Below are 20,705 nucleotides of genomic sequence, written 5' to 3' on the forward strand. Positions count from 1 at the left end.
TTCCGAGTCGACAGGCTTAGGGTTGCATCGAAAGCTTCCCATCAACACACGCGCTGCCAGTGCCACCTCCGAGTTCTGTGTTATAAACCACTCTGGAAGTTTCCCCTCCCTGACATTGAGGAAAACAGGTGGAGAGTTTCCAGAGACAATGCTCGTAAAATATCACAGCCAGAGCAGAAAGCCTGGCTGGCAGAATGCCACAGACAAACTACAGCCTCCGGTATTAGAACCATGAAGTGTGAGATGCTAGGATCGACTCTGTCTGCAGGCAGAGGTTGTTGCTGTTTAAGTGCTGCATGCAGAAGATACCATGTTAAATTCCTAGCATCTCCAGGTAGGGCTGGGAAAACCTCTTACCCTGAAAACCTGGCGAGCCTCTGCCAGTCAGTGGAGACACTATTGTGTTGAGAGACTAACAGGGCAAATTCCTATGTTCCCATGACTTCTTCCTGGGAGATCACAGCTGACCAGCTTGATCCTATACAGTGCTAAAGGTAAAGGTAAAGGGACCCCTGACTATTAGGTCCAGTCGTGGCCGACTCTGGGGTTGCGGCGCTCATCTCGCTTTATTGGCCGAGGGAGCCGGCGTACAGCTTCCGGGTCATGTGGCCAGCATGACTAAGCCGCTTCTGGCAAACCAGAGCAGCGTACGGAAACGCCGTTTACCTTCCCGCCGGAGCGGTACCTATTGATCTACTTGCACTTTGACATGCTTTCGAACTGCTAGGTTGGCAGGAGCTGGGACCGAGCAACGGGAGCTCACCCCGTGGCAGGGATTCGAACCGCCAACCTTCTAATCGGCAAGTCCTAGGCTCTGTGGTTTAACCCACAGCACCACCCATGTCCCTATACAGTGGTACCTCGGGTTAAGACCTTAATTCGTTTGGAGGTCCATTCTTAACCTGAAACTGTTCTTAACCTGAGGTACCACTTTAGCTAATGGGGCCTCCTGCTGCCACTGCACGATTTCTGTTCTCATCCTGAAGCAAAATTCTTAACCCGAGGTACTATTTCTGGGTTAGCGGAGTCTGTAACCTGAGGCGTCTGTAACCTGAAGCGTCTGTAACCCGAGGCACCACTGTATATATTTACTCAGACCATGCATTCAGCCCCCCCAAAATTGTGCATCCTGGGCTACACTCCCCCTCCAATCTTCTCCTTTGGCGATCCCTCGTAGCCGAATAAGATTGCCTTCCATAAACACGGTTTTAACAGTGAGTCCGTAAGTGACTGTGGAGGCCAATTCTGGATCCACACGTCCTTCCACAGTGGGGACATTGGTTTCCAGGTGGCAGTTGATCATGGTGTGGATTTGCCAAGCGTGCCTTCCTCTCAGCACCTTTCTCCCTTGCGTCCTGAGTTCGAGTGTCTTCAAAGCCCATGACACCTTTGGTAAAGGCTGTTCTCCAACTGGAGCACTCGCAGGCCAGTGTTTCCCGGTTGTTGGTGTTTATAAACACCGACAAGTGTTATAAACCCCTCCAATACTCTGCCCCTGGCCCAACGTGACTGGAATCTCTCAGCAGGTCCTTGAAAAATTAAAGAAGACCAACCCAGACAATTTCTAGGGTATTTGGGAGGGAAATAACCCCCCTTGTAATGACCGCCACTTTCCACAAGAAAGGAACAGCAGTAAACCATAATTGAAACGTGCCAAGCATGCAGTTGCAGAACATCAAAAATGTGTGATTGTAAGTGTGGGAAGAGGGAAGAAATGCCCATAAATTCAATGGGGCAGTGCAATGTCTCTTCACCACTACAATAGTTGAGTTCGTAGATCATAACCCTGCTCTTGCTTTCGTAACCAGTTTCTGTTCCTTGTGGCTCCAGAAAGTTTTAGGAATACAGTGGTGCCTCGCAAGACGAAAAGAATCCGTTCTGTGATTCTCTTCGTCTAGCGGTTTTTTCGTCTTGCGAAGCAAGCCCATTGACGGATTAGCGCTATTAGCGGCTTTTAGCGGCTGTTAGCGGCTTATCTGCTGATCGGATCAGCTGATAAGCGGCTTAGCGGCTTAGAAAAAGGGGGGGGAGGGGAAAAAAACCAGCAGGAACTCGCAAGACATTGTCGTCTTGCGAAGCAAGCCCATAGGAAATTTGTTTTGCGAAGCACCTCCAAAACGGAAAACTCTTTCGTCTAGCGAGTTTTCCGTCTTGCGAGGCATTCGTCTTGCGGGGTACCACTGTACAAGGATTGTATCCCTGTCTCTCTAATCAATTGTGAAGGAACCCCTCTGGACTGCATAGCAGAACTGCCTGGAAAATAATAATAATCATGAGCCCGGCTGCTAGATCAAGCAAATGACCTATTAGGACTGGGCGTTATTTGGTTTTCAATGTTGTGATATACAGTGGTACCTCAGGTTACATACGCTTCAGGTTACAGACTCCGCTAACCCAGAAATAGTGCCTCAGGTTAAGAACTTTGCTTCAGGATGAGAACAGAAATCGTGCTCCGGCAGCACAGCAGCAGCAGGAGGCCCCATTAGCTAAAGTGGTACCTCAGGTTAAGAACAGTTTCAGGTTAAGAATGGACCTCCAGAACGAATTAAGTACTTAACCCGAGGTACCACTGTATCACCAGCTAAACATCACAATATACCGATAAATCACGATGTCTGAAATAAGGATGGAGCTATGCAGAGGCACTGGCTGGCCCCACCGTTCCCCCCACACTGATTTTTGCACAACACACACATGCACCATTTTTTTATATATATTGCCGGGTCAAAAATGATGGAACGGGTATCATGATATGGACTTCAAACCGGTTTTGGATGACATACGGATACATCGTCCTGTCCTACAGCCCTCCAACCCGACTTTTTGTCCCCAGTGGTCAGCTAGATGTCTAGGAAAAGCCCACAAACAGAACCTCAGCAGGACAGCAACTCTCCCCACTTGCAAGCCCCAGAAACTGGTGTCCACAGTGGGGTAAGAACAATAGGCACTGTGGCAAGAAGCCACAGAGAGTCTTGTCCACGTCCTTCGCCATCTCACTTGGTTTCCTTAACTACATTTTGCTGTGGACGAATGTCGTAATTCTACTCTGCAATGTGGCAGGAACGTGCTTCCTTTTGTCTGTCCAGAATCTCACAACCATCACAGCTTCGCTGACTGCCTTCCTCCCCGAGAGTTGGAGAAAAACTCCACTTTTCTCTGCATCGGGCAAAATTGTGTACAAACAGCTCTCACACCGCCAGGAACAGTTGCATACAATTCTATCACAACCCCCTCTTTTCTTTGCTGCAAAAGCCTCAAGTGTTTCAGCCGCTGCTCAGAGGGAGAAGATGCTTGTCCTTTTTCTGCACCTTTCCCAGGTCTACAAGGGTGAAATGTTTTTGTGCGCAACTTGTAGTTTCCTTGCTCTCTCTGTTTCCTGCGTTTCCTTCGCTCCCAGCCCTGCGCTCCTTCTTCTGTGGTTCACACCGCTCATCCCAAATCGGTCTCCCCTTTCTCTCCGCAAACTGCGACCATTTCCCCAGCTTAGTTCCCACTATTCCACAAGATTAGCCAAATCTCTCGCACCTCTGCGCACCTCTCCAAACAGTAAGTTTCGCAAGGTCCTATTCTGGCGAAAGGACACTGGCCTGAATTGAAAGAAAGTTTTAAAAGGATTCTAATATGAATCACACATGCTCTCAGGGATACCGTATATGCCTTGAATACCTAGCCTCAAGATATGGAGAGTCCTGCAGGTTTTTTTGTGGGAGGATAAAATAAGATTTCCCTTCAAACAGCGAAGTACGCAGCAGGTTTTTTCCCCACATTTCCACAATGAAATATATATATTTATGGGTAATTAATCCAGATCTCCTTTCTGATGATGGCTGGATAAGTTTTGATGGCACTCGGTGCAATTTTTTTATCATTTAAAAACATCATACGCTCTTTTACACCTTCTGCACTAATTTATAAGTCACACACCAGGAAGAATTTTGCTAAGTTACCAATGCCGTCCTGTACATGTCTGCTTAAAAATAAACCCTGTTGTGCACAATGAGATCTAGTACCATGTTAAATGTGCATAGGACCGAGAAAGGTTTCCGATGAAAGAGGCTGGAGATTAAAGGTCCGCACCATCAATAGCGTGATGAGTTGGTGGGTGCTGAGCACCCTAAATTCCTGGGTCTAGAAGGCGTTAGAATTTTATTAAGGCTTCGAGTGTTAAAACTGTATTAAGCTGTGTACTGGACACTTCTAAATCCTCTGGAATCAGCTTGTGTTTAAAGCTAATTAAGCCAGTGTAAGACGATAGCCTTCGGTAATGTGCCATTAGCACAACAGAGGATCAAAGGAATTATGGCAAATGCGTGGGGCCAACAGCTTACAGTAGCAATGTCAGCTAGAAGCTTAGAGAGTTTAGGAGCGATGTGACACAGAGGTAAGGGATGTGGGTGACGCTGTGGGTTAAACCACAGAGCCTAGGACTTGCCGATCAGAAGGTCAGCGGTTCTAATCCCTGCGATGGGGTGAGCGCCCATTGCTCGGTCCCTGCTCCTGCCAACCTAGCAGTTTTAAAGCACGTCAACGTGCACGTAGATCAATAGGTACCACTCTGGCGGGAAGGGAAACGGCGTTTCCGTGCGCTGCTCTGGTTTGCCAGAAGCGGCTTAGTCATGCTGGCCACATGACCCAGAAGCTGTACGCCGGCTCCCTCCCTAAAGCAAGAGGAGCGCCACAACCCCAGAGTCGGTCACGACTGGACCTAATGGTCAGGGGTTCCTTTACCCTTTACCTTTAACGCAGAGGTAAAGTAACAAGCTGCAGGAAAAAGTCAGAAAGCACAAGGGCTGGTGCCTGTCTGAATCCAGGGCTGTGTCTATGGGAGAACCAAGACTCCACTGGGCAGCCTTCCATCGTAGGCTCAGGGCGCCTATGTGTGTAAATAAACCACGTATCAAAAAGACACCACAGACTCTCCTGTGCCCCATTTCCAAAAGGAAAGACGCGTCCTGAGTAAGTTCACCTGGAACTCCTGACATCCCGAACTGCTCAGAGATTGGGGCGGCAGGCAACAATATGTATCTATTAAGACACACATGCTAGTCAAAGTCTGAGGTTTAGTGAATGCTGACAAAGTTTGTCAGCGCCTACAAAAAATGCATTTCCTATTCTTTGCAAAGAGGGAGGGCATACTGTGAAGTGAGGATTTCAAACACCAGAAAGATAAAGCCCCAGAGGCTATGGGATCTCTTTTCTCAGAAAAAGGTGGGCACAGCTTTCTCTCGGGAAAGTTTCAGGTGAGAGGTAAGGCCGAAAAGAGAGCCGAAAGTGATTGTCTTTTTAAAATTATTATTCATTGGGTTTCTAGTTTGCTTCCTGGCCATTCACCCAAAGGTGCTTGCAAAACATCTCCTGCGATATAAAATAAGCCATCATTAAAACCAGCGATTTGCAGAGCATTTTCCTAGCGGTATAAAGGTTTTCTCAAAACAAAAGCCTTCTTCAAAATGGATTGTTTGGGGCTAACCTTCCGGAGGTGCCCAAATGTGTTAACTTTTGCTGGGCGAGGAAGTTCTAAATGTAGGGGTGCAACCAAGCAGTACGCCCCGGAATATATGCAGAGACATCATTGCCCCAAACATACAGAGCTCCAGCTGCCTGCAAATATAAACACATTTAATTTGCCTGTAAATTCTGGAGCAAACTGGTATTTAAAATACAGTCCCCTACAATAACTGCCTCTCAGAGGTAACATCAGGATGAGCATGCTAAGACTATGGTCAACAATTCTTCTCCCCTAAGATCTTCAAATATGCCCTTTATATATATATAAAAAATCCCATTGCCTCTTTTCAGACACAGGTCTAGGATGTCCTGCTTAGGGAGACGAGATCGAATGAAGCAAACCCAGAAGCAGTGATTTCTATCCCTGCGACCGTACGGGTCAGAAGGATTCTGGAGCAGAGCTTGAGTTTAACACCAGGGAGAAGATGCTTCTTTGCAAAACAGTGCCCAGGTGTGTTTTTTCCCCTTCCACCTTCAACAGTACAGGGGTACATTGCATTAAGTATCTATACTTGATGAGTGGTAATGACATTCTCACTGCTTAGCAGGTTGATACCAGGGGATAACCTACTGGTGGCTTTGCGATATGGGCTAGATTCCTATCGTGTGCTGTTAAGCACTTGGTGAATTTTTCAGCTGTAGCAGAATTCTTACATCCCTCCTGCTTCCTTCCCCAGCTTTCAGATCCGGTGCAGATGCGTGGCAGAAATCCCACCAACCTGGGAAGGCAGATGAGCGACATATCCACTGCCTGAGGTCTTTTTTGAACCAGAGACAGCACGGATCGAACCCGTTTGCAGCTCGTGTTCTCTACCGCAGAACTACGGCCTGCCTGCAACCGTTCAAGGTTGATTTGCTCTTGCAACCTGATCCTATTTAGCACGTTCCGTTGGATCCAGCGGGACTTATTTTCTGTACAATTCCTACCCTATATGTGGTTACTCGGGACTAAGTCCCATGGTGTTCAGGGAGATTTACGCCCCAGGAAATGCCTTTCAGGCTGCAGGTTAAGTACCAGGTCTCTCCCATCTGCAAAACGACCCAGCCTTGCCGGGTGGTTGTGAAGACCGGCCATAATGTGCTTTTTTAAAAATGTAAAATTATTGAGAAGATCAAAACCCTTTGGCTGTCAGACACGGGAACAGCCAAATACACATTTAACACATATTTGCAATGGACTTTTGTTCTGGACAGCAAACAGATCCTTAAAGTCTTTTGAAATGTACCATGAATGGCAAGGCCAGGCAAATCCCGCAAGCATTTTTCCATCTTTCCCAAAGTTTAGTGAACTTTAAAGGGGCAGCTGGTGGTTCTCAGCGGAAGGCAAGGATGGAGCCCAGAAAGTCAAGTTTCTACCCCCAGATTCAGCTACCACTACCATTGCAACTTTTAAAACTGAAAAGCGAAATAAGCCTCCTTTTCCGTCTCTATGAAAGTTGCTGCTGTCAATTGCTTCTAGGGTAGGAAACACGAAACATCTACAGCTGGTGTCTCCTGTCGGAACAGCTTCAGCTATACACAGACTTTCAAGTGACGCCGGACAGAAGGAAAGAGTTGCAAAAATGCAGGTATAAGGAACCAAAGGTCTCCTGTTTGATAGCAGCTTACAAAGGTTGTTTTATTATTATTATTTTAAAAAGGAAGGTGCTGGGCATCTGTATATGGAAGCTGTTTGGGAGGAAAGAACGGTTCTGTTATTTCACAGTGGAAACCACCGACGCCAAGCAATTCAGACACGCTTGTAAATAGCAACCAACAAAAATATGCATTTAGCAGAGTTTGGGGTTTTTTTTCGTTGTTTAAAGGCAGCGCAAAGTTGTTGGTTTTTTTTACACAGCTCACATCGTTAGTCAGAAAGGAAATTGCTCCTGTCGTTGGAAACAATTGCTCAAAAAGGGAGCCTGCCAAAAGAGGAAGAAAACATAGAAAGAAACCTTAAACCTGTGTGACTTACCAGCCCGAAGACAGAACTAAGCACCGTGCAGCATATGACCAGACCCAAGCTGTGGTACATCAGATAGGATCCCATAGCCAAAGGGAGAATCTTTGCAACATCCAAGAAGTCTCAAGCAGGCTGGACTGTCCTGTAATCCTGTCGCCGTGTTCCTTGAGTTACTGGCAGACCCCAGTTTGTTGATGGGGGTTTCGGGGTTCAGGGGGGAAAGGTGGGGCGAGGTGGCAGAGTTAGCCCCAAAGGCAGGAGGCGAGGAAGAACAGCTCTTTGCCTCGCTTTCTCATGACTGAAGAGTTTCAAAGGGGTCGGAAGAGGCAAAGGGAGGAGCAGTGCATGGAATGGGGGTGCTGAGCGCCCCAAGAAGACACAGCCTCAGTCCCTGGTGGCAGGGCCTTCTGCCTGAACACATCTGTCCCCTGGCTGACAAATCACATCCATATGTCAAAACTGCTATTCCGTTTCCCTTTTCTTTTTTTCTCTCTCAAGAGGCAGTGGGAAGTTCAAACCATTTCTTTGTCAAACACAAACACACTCTCTCAGAAGGGGCGGGGGGAAGGGGGTGGAGGGGAGGGGTTGGGGGAGTTGTAAAGTGGGGTGGGGGTGGAGAGGAGGAGGGAAAGAGCTTGAAACCACTAGGTTTATTTTTAGCAGCAGTGATTTTGTCGAGCAGGTCTCTAAAGTCTGTTAAATAGAGGGGGGGGAATGTCTTCTGGAGTTTTTGCAGAAAACAAGCACAAAAAGTAAGCTCGGTTTCCGTAAGGGAGCCTGAAATCTTTTGCTTTTCCCGCTCCCAGTTCAGAATTACGTGCTGTTTCCAAAAGCAAACAAGCCCGGGTCGCTTTGTGGAGGAGCAGCTCCGATGCGCCTCGCCTGGCTCCCGAGTCTCTTAATCATAAATACCTTCGTGCCTTCTCCTTCTCCATCTCCTCTCTTTACTTTGCAGAGCTTCCAAAATTAAAAAAAAGGGGGGGGACCCCCGCCGCCGATTGAATGAAGCGTGGAAACGTGGAGCAGGCTGAAGGGTTTCCTTTTAAAAGGCGCCTGGCGGTCTTGCAGCTTTTTTCCCCTTTCCTTTTTCTGGCGGGGGGGGGGTGGGCAGTAGAAAAGAAGGGGGGCAGAAATCCCTCCAGACCTTCTCTCTGCCCCGCGATCCACAAACCTGCAAGAACTCCGAACCGGTTCCTCCGGCGTCGCTCAGCAGCGCAATCGGCGACGAGGCGGAAAAAGGCTGTTAACGTGGAGAGAGAGAGAGAGAGAGAAAGTGGTGGCTCTCGCGTTCCTGCTCGCTCCTCGCCTCGCCTGCCGCTGCTGCTGTTGGCTGCTGGATCGACTTGCAGCCTTCTTTTTCGAAATGAACACGCTGACAGTCTGTTTACTTCCACATCCACAGAGAAGGGGAGGTGTGCATTTCTCTTTTTTTTTGCGGAAAGAAGAGAGCCCGTTTCCATTAGGCGGCGGCGAGCAAAAGCGCACGGAGTCCGCGCCAGCCAGGGCGCATCTTTGCCCAAGGAAAAGCTCCGGAGGTCGCGAGAAACTCTTCAGAGGCCGCCGTGCGCTCCTTTTTTTTCATGCGGAGAAAGATCCCAGGCATTCAATTCAAGTCTCTCCCTCTCTCTGTCTCTCTCCACGCCCCTTCTGCTCCCCTCTGTTGGAACTGACCAGCTTCGTCCGCTCCCTCGAGCAACAGCGCTTGTCAAATTCTACCCAGCGGGATGCGTAAAATCCGCCAGACCCAAATCGATTTCTCCAACGCAGGCCGAGGGAAGCCCCGGTGTTGGGGAGGGGAAGGGACGGCAGGGGAGGGGACGGTCCCGATCCCGTGCAGGTTTACGCGGGAGTAAGCCCCGCGCTCATGTAAGCGTGCTTAGAGATTGCAGAGTCGTGCCAAGGAGTGCGTTGCAGTCTTTTTCCGGCAGCCCAACATTACAAGAAAAATTGCTAGTGTGGCTTCAGAAACTGAACCCGAGGGAAGTTATTCGCCGCCGCGCACGGTGCATGGACTTTTTGCGGTACGCAGTGCGCTTAAAACGGCCCGAGGCTGTGCGCTTTCACTCGGGAGTAAGTCTCGCCGGATCCGACGGGGTTTACTACGAGGTAAGCGTGCACAGGGTGTGTGCAGTTGGACATCTGTATTCCTACCTATGCATGCTTACTCGGGACTGCGGGGGGACGGGCTTCCTCGCAAGTAATTGCATCAGTGGAACCGGAGCGTTATAGCCCAGGTCTCATAGTGCGTTTACTCAGACGTAAGCGCCACTAAGTTCAGTAGGGGCTGGTTTCCAGCTTAACTGCAGTGCATACGAGCTGGCAACTTTAAGCGCATTTACTCGGAAGGAAGCCCCGGCGTTTGCGGTGGGACTTACTCCCAGAAAGTGAATGCATGGGATTTTGGCAATGATGCTTTGAAAACTCTCCGTTATCTTTTTTTTTGGGGGGGGGGCTTAGTATTTTTGAGAATGGGCGAGACACGATTGAGCACCAGATGAGCTCTGCAGGAATCTCCACGGCTGGTATCTTCCTCAGAGTAGACCCATTGACATCAACGGCCACTGAACCTTGACATCAACGTTGACATCAACGGCTCACTGAATAGGCCCCTTCATTTTCAATGGGTCTACTCTAAGTTTTTTTTTAAAGCAGAGTTGGACGCCACCCTAAGTCCATCTTGAAAAAGCAAAATTATTATTGAGAGTTTAAATAGCTCCAGATCGGCTTGAATGGGGCGCCTTCAGCAGACTTTATGAAAAGGGTCTCTCTCCATCCCAGGCTTTCAGAGGGAAGACTTCCTGTAAAAGAGGGAGAGAGGACGGCTGCTAACACAACCTCCTTCTCTGAGGCTCTCAAGGAAGAGATGTGTGTGCGTAACCAGGAGCCAGCTATAAAAACCCCCAGCCGGTGGAGATGGCCCCCATTGGCGGCCTGCGCCCACCACGTGACCCTCAGGCAGGCAACCGCAAGGCTGGAATGGCCACACCCCTCACCCACCCCCTCCCTTCCTCCTCCTCCTCCTCCTTCTCTAGGTGGGAGGGGAAGCGGTTGCTGCTGCTGGAAGTTGCAGCTTTTGCCCGTCGCTCCAGAATCTCAGCAAACTGAAATCCTTGGATTGGCGTGGGGAGAAATATATTAAATTCCTGCATTGCAGGCGGTTGGACTGGACCAGGGCCGGATTTAAGTATAAGCTAAACAAGGTACAGTGGTACCTCGGGTTACATACGCTTCAGGTTACAGACTCGGCTAACCCAGAAATAGTACCTCGGGTTAAGAACTTTGCTTCAGGATGAGAACAGAAATCATGCTCTGGCGGCGCGGCAGCAGCAAGCTAAAGTGGTGCTTCAGGTTAGCTAAAGTGGTGCTTCAGGTTAAGAACACTTTCAGGTTAAGTACGGACCTCCGGAACGAATTAAGTACTTAACCCGAGGTACCACTGTACATTATTAATTTCCCCCATTCCTTCTTAAAATTCTTCTCTTCGTGCTTTCTGGTTTTCCCAGTCAGTTTTGCCATTTCGGCATAATCCATCATCTTCATCATCCATTCCTCTCTGGCTGAAATTTTGTCTTCTTTCCATTTCTGGGCCAGTAGTGTCCTCGCTGCTGTCATCACATACATGAAAAGTCATTTCTGTTCCCTTGGAATCTCTGTAACCAAAAAGCCTCTGGTTTTTTCACAAATGTTATTTTAAACATTTTTTTCCCCAACTCATTGTATATCATTTCCCAGAATGCTTTAGTTATCTTGCACGTCCACCACATGTGGTAAAGGTAAAGGGACCCCTGACCATTAGGTCCAGTCATGGCCGACTCTGGGGTTGTGGCGCTCATCTCGCTTTATTGGCCGAGGGAGCCGGCGTACAGCTTCCGGGTCATGTAGCCACCATGACTAAGCCGCTTCTGGTGAACCAGAGCAGCGCACGGAAACACCGTTTACCTTCCCACCAGAGTGGTACCTATTTATCTACTTGCACTTTGACGTGCTTTTGAACTGCTAGGTTGGCAGGAGCAGGGACCGAACAACGGGTGCTCACCCCATCACGGGGATTCAAACCATCAACCTTTTGATTGGCAAATCCTAGGCTCTGTGGTTTAACTCACAGCGCCACCTGCGTCCACCACATATGGTAGAAGCCAATAATTATCCCTAATCACATGGAACCTTGCTCCAGAACACAATAAAAATGGATTAGAATGAGACTCCTAATCTCAGGGGGTTGGACTAGATGACCCTTGTCCAAATTCTATGATTCGGTTATTGTTTCTCCGCTCTGCAATGGCTGGAAGCTTGTACATGAATTATAGGCACACAGAACTCTACATTTAATAAACATCGGGATGGGTGTGCAAGGTCACTGAGTCTGTAGCGGCTGGTGAGTTCAGACGTCTTGCTTTAATTTGTTCAAGCTGCCTTGTGGGAAGAAAGGCAGGGTATAAAATTAATAAATATAAAACAACCTGAGATTTGTTTGTGTTGCAAAACAGGTTGGAAATTTTGGGGGGCTGGATGGAAACCACCAAAGAAGCTGGTCCCTTTAGCCTCGCCATCCTTTGGAACATTTGAAGAGTTCTGATAGACATCGCACTTTGGATGAGAATGGGGATATATGTATATTTGAGGCATAAAAGGCACTCTGGTCAGTGACCAAAATAAATTGATTCATTCATTCATTCATTCATTCATTCAAGGCATAAAAACTCTCAACCAGAATGCAAAGGAAAGTGGGATCTATATCTATATGTGTGGGAATTTTCCTCCTCTTTTCCTTTAAAGCTAGCTTGCTTTGAAATCGATAGCAGGGTATTTATAAACCAACATATTTTTTTGCAGGGTCCTGAATTCATCGGACGGAGGGGGTGTTGGCTTGGCCCGAATGACCACAAACATGTCTATTTCAGGATGGGTCAACCTAAATAAATATGTACTTAAGAACCCAATGCTCCTTCAGATAAGAGACCTGGGATATAGATCTGTGTCCCAGCCTTCCAAACCACTTGCTCTTGAGTAGGTGCATTGATGTCAAGGCTTCAGGCACAGAACAAGCCGTCCTCCACCAAGTGGGACAGCAGATTAGGTTTTGCTATCAGTGTGTGTGTGTGTGTAAAACAGTGGTGCACAACAACAGGCCAGACAGCATCATGGACATATGAACATCAAGAAGAGCATTGCAGGATCAGGCCGAAGAATCCCGTGTCCTGTTTCCCACAGACGCCAACCAGATGGTTAAATGGTTCAGAACGGGGCTCCCCAGGTCCTTTTAGGGGTGAGGGCCTTTTCTGTGATGGCTCCTCATTTGTGCAATGCTCTCTGCAGAGAGACTCACCTGGTCCCATCATGTCAGGGAACTGCCATCGGAGCTAGAGGCGGAGGGAAGGCTCCAAAGGGATGCAGGAGAGGGTCCCAGTAGGGAGAGAGGCAGCCCATCTGCTGAGGAAGGAAATCAGTGTAACACCAGTGGAGAAGGGGGGCAGGTGGGGGAATCGGGGAGGAGGCTCCAAGACTCTTCGCTGGAGACCAGCGGAGAGAGTACGGGTACTCCGCTGCCCACACCCTCCCTGCGCAGAAGACTTCCGCGCAGGGAGAGTAGGAGGAGACTTGGCGTCAAACAACTTTTATGCTGGAAAAGGTTTAAGAAACGCCCACTGACGGATTCTGCCAGCGACTGAGACAGTCACGATGCTGGAGGCTGCTCAGTCAGAAAGGGTTAACCAGGTAACCTCGCCAGCAGTGGCGGCAACTTACGCACGAGCAACCCCTAAACCCATTACACATCATTACATGTCTTTAGGCACCAGGCAAAATCCTTCTTTACCCAGGCCTTGAGCCATTAAACGATCTATGTGGGGGGAGGGACTCGTTATTTATTGTTATTTTATTATTATGCTGCGTGTTACTATGCTGCATAAATTACGTTCTTCATGTTGTACACCACTCTGGGATCCTTGGATAAAGGATGGTATATAAACCAAATAAATAAGAATGAATATATGCGAATGTTGCCAAATAAACTCACATTTAGTGGGAATGGGCCAACCATGAAATTATTCGGGCATATACCGTATTTTTTGCTCTATAAGACTCACTTTTTCCCTCCTAAAAAGTAAGGGGAAATGTGTGTGCGTCTTATGGAGCGAATGCAGGCTGCGCAGCTATCCCAGAAGCCAGAACAGCAAGAGGGATTGCTGCTTTCACTGCGCAGCGATCCCTCTTGCTGTTCTGGCTTCTGAGATTCAGAATATTTTTTTCTTGTTTTCCTCCTCCAAAAACTAGGTTTGTCTTGTGGTCTGGTGTGTCTTATAGAGCGAAAAATACAGTACATCTCAAATGGCCTCCAAGCTGAAGCAAAGTCAGAGAGGTCTGCATCCCCCCTGTTTGCATAGTTGGGAGGGACCCTGAGGGTCATCCAGACCAACCCCTGCTTCGTTCATCTCGGCACCAAAGCCCAGTAGCCCCATATATACACATTGATTTCTAGACCCTCCGACTATACACCTTGCAGAATTGGGGGGCACAGCAGGCACGAGAGAGCTATTTTAAAAGGGGAAAGAAGTAAAAAAAAATAAAAAATAGAACTGTATCCCTGTATCCTGCTGAAAGCAAGAAGTCCTTTATGGTAAAGAGCGTTTTGAAAATTTTTATTTTTCCAGTAGCAAACGAGCCGCGCGCACTCTCACTGGGGCCTTCGCTGCATCTGGGACGTGTTTACTCGTATATTTTTAGACAGTTAATGGCAAGGAACCTGAAGCGGCAGAAGGCCCCAAGGAGGGAGGCGTCGGGTGGAGGCCGAGGGAAGGGCGGGAAACAGGCAGAGATGCTCTGTGGTGGACCTGTGGCTCTGGGAATAGTTTTCTGCTGCACTGTCTCGCTTCTCGGAGACAAGAGACCTCCAGGATGATGGGGCCTCACATATGTTGAGCTTCTGCCTCCGTCTTCCACTTCCAAGTTGGAGGAAAAGGCTCTAAAATGCAAACCACGGGGAGGAAAGCTTTCCGAGGCGGCCGGCAGATTTGATTTTGATGACATGTTTCGGGCGTTGTCTGGGACTTCAGACTTTGGCAACAGGGACTGCTGCAACCTGTTAGAGATCAGGAACGCGAATGTGCCCTTTTGCGTCTCCCCAAATCAGTCAGCTGATGAAGCCCTGGAGCAGAGGCTGCTGATGTATGTTAGAGATTTTGGGAGACTTCTTCTTCTTCTTTGGCGATCACTCATAGCCGAGTAAGGGGACGCGGGTGGCGCTGTGGGTTAAACCAGTGGCGTAGCGTGGGGGGTGCCAGGGGTGCCGGCCGCACTGGGCGCAACATCTGGGGGGGGGCGCGCTCGCTGCCTCTGGAGTCGCCGAAGAGCCTCGGGCGCAGGCTGTAGCGGAGCCGCATGTCTCGCGGAACCGACGAGCTGTGCGCGCGTCCGGGCTGAAGGCGCCCGGCAGGCAGCGGCTCTCAGCCCTCGCCGCGGAGGACGCACCAGGCAGCCCCTCTTCACAGCCCCGCCTCCGCCGCTGCTGCTGCAGCTGCTGGGCCGTTGAATTTTCCTCGCCTCTCTGCCCCCTCCTCCTCCGGGCAAGCGGCGTCGTTTGGGCGGCAGCGGGGGGCGCAAATTACTTGCCTTGCCCCGGGTTAGGGGGCGCAAATTACTTGCGTTGCCCCGGGTGCTTACAACTCACGCTACGCCGCTGGGTTAAACCACAGAGCCTAGGTGTCAGGGGTTCAGGAGCAGAGGCGAGGGCAAGGGAGGAAACAGAGAGCGAGGGGGAGGAGTCCGAAGAAAAGATGAGTGATGACGACGACCCGAGATCTCCGAGTCTTTCCAGTGAATCAGAAGATTCACAGAAAGGAGCGCCAGTGGCCAGAGCAAGGGGGGAGCCTAGGGGGACACCCCAGGAAGAAGGGTCCAGAGAGGGTTCCGAGGGCAGCAGTTGGAAATCGGGGCCAGCGTCACCAACAGAGCGCAGTGGAGAGGAAGGGCGCCAGGTATCGAGCTCTGGCAGCTCGCAGCAGGGGGGAGGGCATGAGTCAGGAGTGGCCACACCTCCATCGGGGAGCGAAGAAACGGTCAAGCGGAAAGTGGAAGGTTGGGCGCGCGCGCCAAGTTCAAATGCACAGGAAGGCGGCGCAGTAAGCAGCCCGGAAAGGGAGCCAGGTCCTAAAGCCCGACGCAAGGAGACAGAAGGGTCCGGGGGGTCAGCGTCAGAAGAGTCCAGGAAGGAAGAGACCACGGGGGGCAGAGGGACCCAGAGAAGAATGGTCAGGCGGAAAAGGTGGAGTAAGGCTAGGGTATTAAGCTGGTGTACAGGGGGCGGAGACTCAGACGGAGCTTCGCCGGTCTAGCTTATAAGACGTAGAGCTGCACGCGGCAGCTTGAAAATGGAAACTGTAACTCAATAAAGACTTTTATAAAGTGAACGCTGGCTAGCGTGATCCTCTGTGAGCTAGGATCTGGGAGCAGCTCTGACACTAGGACTTGCCGATCAGAAGGTCGGCGGTTCAAATCCCTGTGACGGGGTGAGCTCCCGTTGCTCAGTCCCTGCTCCTGCCAACCTAGCAGTTCAAAAGCATGCCAGTGCAAGTAGATAAATAGGTACCGTTCCGGCGGGAAGGTAAACGGCATTTCTGTCCTCTCTGGTTTCCGCCACAGTGTCCCGTTGCACCAGAAGCGGTTTAGTTCTGCTGGCCACATGAGCCAGAAAGCTGTCTGTGGACAAACACTGTCTCCCTCAGCCTAAAAGCGAGATGAGCGCCACAACCCCACATTTGACTGGACTTAACTGTGCAGGGGTCCTTTACCTTTTTACCTTACACTACATTTTTTTTTAGATTTTTAGAGAGCCTCTTTAAACCTCTTTTGTTGCCCACCAGCATTAACTTTCCAGTCTTAAGTTGCGAGTAGAGTACTGTAGTTGGTATGGTTTTAACAGTGAGTCTGTAAGTGACTGTGGAGGCCAATTCTGGATCCACACGTCCTTCCACAGTGGGGACATTGGTTTCCAGGTAGGAGTTGATCACTGTGTGGATTTGCCAAGCGTGCCTTCCTCTTAGCACGTTTCTCCCTTGCGTCCTGAGTTCGAGTGTCTTCAAAGCCTATGACACCTTTGGGAAAGGCAGTTCTCCAACTGGAGCGCTCGCAGGCCAGTGTTTCCCAATTGTTGGTGTTTATACTACATTTTAAAAAAGATTTGCTTTGAGAGAGTCATTAAACCTCTTTTGTTGACCACCAGCATTACGCTTTCCATTTTTAAGTTCAGAATAGAGTAGTTGCTTTGGAAGACGATAATCCGGCATCCACACAACATGACCAGTCCAACAAAGTTGATGTTGAAGAATCATTGCTTCAACACTGGTGATCTTTGCTTCTTCCAGTACACTGATATTAGTTCACCTGTCTTCCCAAGTGATATGTAGAATATTTCAGAAGGAATCTCATATTATTGTAGAGTTGGAAGGTGAGCCAAGGGTCATCTAGTCTAACCCCTGCAAGGCAGGAATTCTAGCTGCAGGATCCCTGGCAAATGGAACACTATCAGGAAATGGCTTATGTCCAGCTTGAAGGCTTCCCAGAACTATCTGCTTTGCCAGTGTTGGTAGCTGGTTATTGCAGTACATCAGAGAGGCGCACCTGTGTGTCAGGGACTGGTTGGACGCGGAGGAATGGTGGGAGAAACCTGCTGGGGAAACATCGAGGGAAGAAGGCTCAGAGCCCAAGGAATGGTGGTGGGACAACAATGAGTGGTCACGGGGAGAAGAGGGAGAGGACTGGGAAGAGAAGATGGTGGAAGCTGAAGTGGTAACAGGGCTTAGTGAGCTGGGAGAGTTGGCGGCGGAGAGAAGTCCAAAAGAAGGAGAGGATAGAGGCAGAGATGAGTCAGGCTGGTGAAGAGTCACAGCTGTCTCCTTCTCTCTTTTTTTTAAAAAAGATATTTATTAAGAAATTTTTTGGATATAATAAAAAATAAACAATAAACATACAAAATAATAAGCAGCTAAAAACACACATTAATTTTCAATAACATAACTTCCATACCCTTATTTCCTCCGACCTCCTCATACTTCCCTTCTTTGTATTCCATTTCAGTTTGTTAGTTCAGCAAATCCTTACCATTAAACTTTTACCCATTTATAATCCTTTTTTCATATCTCCTAAAGCATTACAGCTGGAAACCGCTTAGTTTTTATCCAACATCTTTCTAACGTTCATTAATTTTACAATATTTCTTTAAGTAGTCTTTAAATTTCTTCCAGTCTTCTTTCACCAACTCTTCTCCCTGGTCTCGGATTCTGCCAGTCATCTCAGCCAATTCCATGAAGTCAATCACCTTCATCTGCCATTCTTCCAGAGTGGGTAGATCTTGTGTCTTCCAATACTTAGAGATGAGTATTCTTGCTGCTGTTGTAGCATACATAAAAAAAGTTCTGTCTTTCTTTTGCAGCAATTGGCCGACAATGCCCAGGAGAAAGGCCTCTGGTTTCTTCAGGAAGGTATATTTAAATACCTTTTTAAATTCATTATATATCATTTCCCAGAAAGCCTTAATCCTAGGGCACGTCCACCACGGCTGTCTCCTCCTGCTGCTGCAACAAGCTCCCCTCCCCCCAGTCTCCCAGAACCAAGAGAGGCGTGAAAAGGGCGGAAGAGAGATTGGTTGCAAGCAGGCGCTGTCTCCGATTGCTTGGAATAAAACCCTAGAGAAGAGGGGACTTTGGCGGTTGCGGGGAGGTGAGGACGTTCAGTCTCAGCAACTGATTTCATGAGGAAGACCCACCAGTAAGGAATTGATCTGCTCGTTAGGCCTGACACACAGCCAAGTCTGTGGAGACTGTGTTTTTGCTAATTAAAAGCTAACTCTGACTTTGAACTGTGTGATTTCCTGGCCAGCTCTCTCTCTGACACTGTGGTCTTCCAGATCCCATTTGGAACCTCCTGCACTTCAAAATTTAGTACTGCTGATTATTTGCACTTAAGAACATGCCCGTAGACATGCAAAAATACCCGATTAATGCTGTATTTTTTTGGGGGGGGGGGCCTTAGATGGAAGGCAGGTGGGGTTCATAACTGGGCTGTCCTCCAAATAAAGAAACATATTGTCAAATGGTAAGAAATTGTCTTGCGGCTGTCAGAATCCTCACCGTTCTTTATCAGAAGACACCATCTGTGTACAGTAGTAAATCAAAGTTGCCCTGTGCGGTTGATGACACTTGTCACAAATAAATCAGCTTTGGAAACAAGGCACTGATCCTTGAAAGGAGGAACAGCTGGTGACACGCCCCCCCTAACAAATACCGTATTTTTCGCCCTATAGGACGCACCGGCCCATAGGATGCACCTAGTTTTTTTTTGGGGGGGGGGGTGTTCCGGCCAATAGGCTGCTATCCTCAGCCTAGGGAGCCCTGCGCGAACTCTCGCGGGCTCCCCAGTCTTGCTGATAGCTTCCTGAAGCCTGCTTACCGACCCCTCTCGCTCTCCAAGCTTCAGCAAAAGCCTGCATTCACCCCATAGGACGCACACAGATTTCCCCTTCATTTTTGGAGGGGAAAAGGTGCGTCCTATAGGGCGAAAAATACGGTATTAGACATGAGAGCCAAATGGAGCTTCCATGTTCCAAGAAAGTGTACCTCTGAATGCAAATGGCTAGGCTGGGGAGAACGTTCTGGATGCTTGTGGGCATCTCAGAAACTTCTTCCTGGTCATTGTGGAAAGCAGGATGCTGAAGTAGATGGACCATTGGTCTGATCCAGCAGGGCAGCCTTATATGTTTTCATGGCTCTTTAATTTAAAAAGCTGATGGCCTGATTATTTTATCTATCATCATTATGAAGCCACGCAGTCCTCCCCACCCTGGTGCCCTCAAGAGGTTTCATCACCCATCTCCATTGGCCTTAGCCAACCATGGAAGTCTGCATCCAAAATACCTGGAGGACAGTCCTGTTCTTTGACTGTCCTACACTTCCCCCCTCCCCTTTAACAGTGACTGTAGCACCCTGGGAAAACAATTCAGTATTTTAAGCTCTTTGTCGCAGGGGGACGCTGGAACTGTGAAAGGCACAGGCCATCCCAACTGTCTCTTGACCCTGCTCCAAACCGCACAGTTCCCCTAACATGTAGTTAGACCATTAGTTCAACTCAATGGGCAAGATTGGTTGGGATTTAAGGGAAACTGATTTCAATGGGAAGGATCGTAGTTCAGTGATAGTACATCTGCTTGGCGTGTAGAAGGTCCCATGTTCAGCCTCAACGGCATTTCCAGGGTTGGATTAACTACAACAACAATTTCCCCCCTTTCTCTGTAACGCACACAATCTTTTTGTTGTTGTTGTTGTTCTGTTTTGTTCCCTACATGGGTACTATTTCTTGTTTCTGTGTCTTATTTGACTCTGCACAATTGTAATTTTGTACTTTTTAATTTTTCAATCCAGAATGTAAAACAAAAATGGTAGGGTAAACAGTCAGTTTAGAGCAGTGGTTCCCAACCTTTTTTTGGCTGTGCCCCACCTAAGCGTCTCTAAAATCCTGATGCACCCTCCTTGCGACATACAATTCTTATTACTGTATTTGTCGCTCTATAAGACGCACCAGACCATAAGACGCACCTAGTTTTTGGAGGAGGAAAACAAGAAAAAAAAATATTCTGAATCCCAGAAGCCAAAACAGCAAGAGGGATCGCTGCGCAGTGAAAGCAGCAATCCCTCTCACTGTTCTGGCTTCTGGGATAGCTGCGTAGCCTGCATTCGCTCCATAAGACTCACACACATTTCCCCTTACTTTTTAGGAGGGAAAAAGTGAGTCTTATAGAGCGAAAAATACAGTATTCAAAAAGTGAACTCCTATTCACGTGGAGGAAGCTTAAAAAGCCATTAACTGTCAAGAACTCATTCTTGAATTGCCCGCCTTAAAAATCAAACATTTGGTCAGTTTGGGAGTCAAAATGGTTTCAGGGCTGTCTTCCTGTGCTGCTCCAGACATGTGGTCCACATATCTATGTATGTGCTTGGTTGGTACATTTGTTATATATTTAAGACCTTATTTTTTTTAATTTCAGCACCTTCTTTTCTAGGCCAAAGAGCTCCAAGTTCTACGACCCTTCCATCGTTTCATCTTCTCCGAACCGTACACCTCCTATACATTGCAACTCCTTGTAAAGTAAAAGAAATCAATGATTAGAGCACCAGCGGCCGTTAGCAGGGGTAAATATTAATTGTGCGTTGCCCACTTCAAAGAAGCGCTTAGTCAGTTTCCGGGGTACCATATCGTGGATGGGCTT

At 48.5% G+C, this 20,705-nt stretch overlaps 1 protein-coding gene and 1 long non-coding RNA gene across 2 annotated transcripts in view; one reads left to right on the forward strand and one right to left on the reverse strand.

The window, feature by feature from the left end:
- PTH1R (parathyroid hormone 1 receptor) overlaps positions 1-9,231 on the reverse strand; it is a 130,335-nt gene extending 121,104 nt beyond the window's left edge. Inside the window, exon 1 of the mRNA XM_083467039.1 lies at positions 7,463-9,231. Within this exon, the coding sequence (XP_083323165.1) occupies positions 7,463-7,537 (75 nt within the window). The 5' untranslated portion in view covers positions 7,538-9,231. The remainder of the gene's footprint in view (positions 1-7,462) is intronic.
- The window catches only part of LOC310689526, a 326,670-nt gene that overhangs the window by 282,941 nt on the left and 23,024 nt on the right, over positions 1-20,705 (forward strand). The window lies entirely within an intron of this gene.

The sequence above is a fragment of the Podarcis liolepis genome, assembly GCF_965112155.1.
Source record: "Podarcis liolepis genome assembly, chromosome: 12".
Taxonomy (NCBI): Eukaryota; Metazoa; Chordata; class Lepidosauria; order Squamata; family Lacertidae; genus Podarcis; species Podarcis liolepis.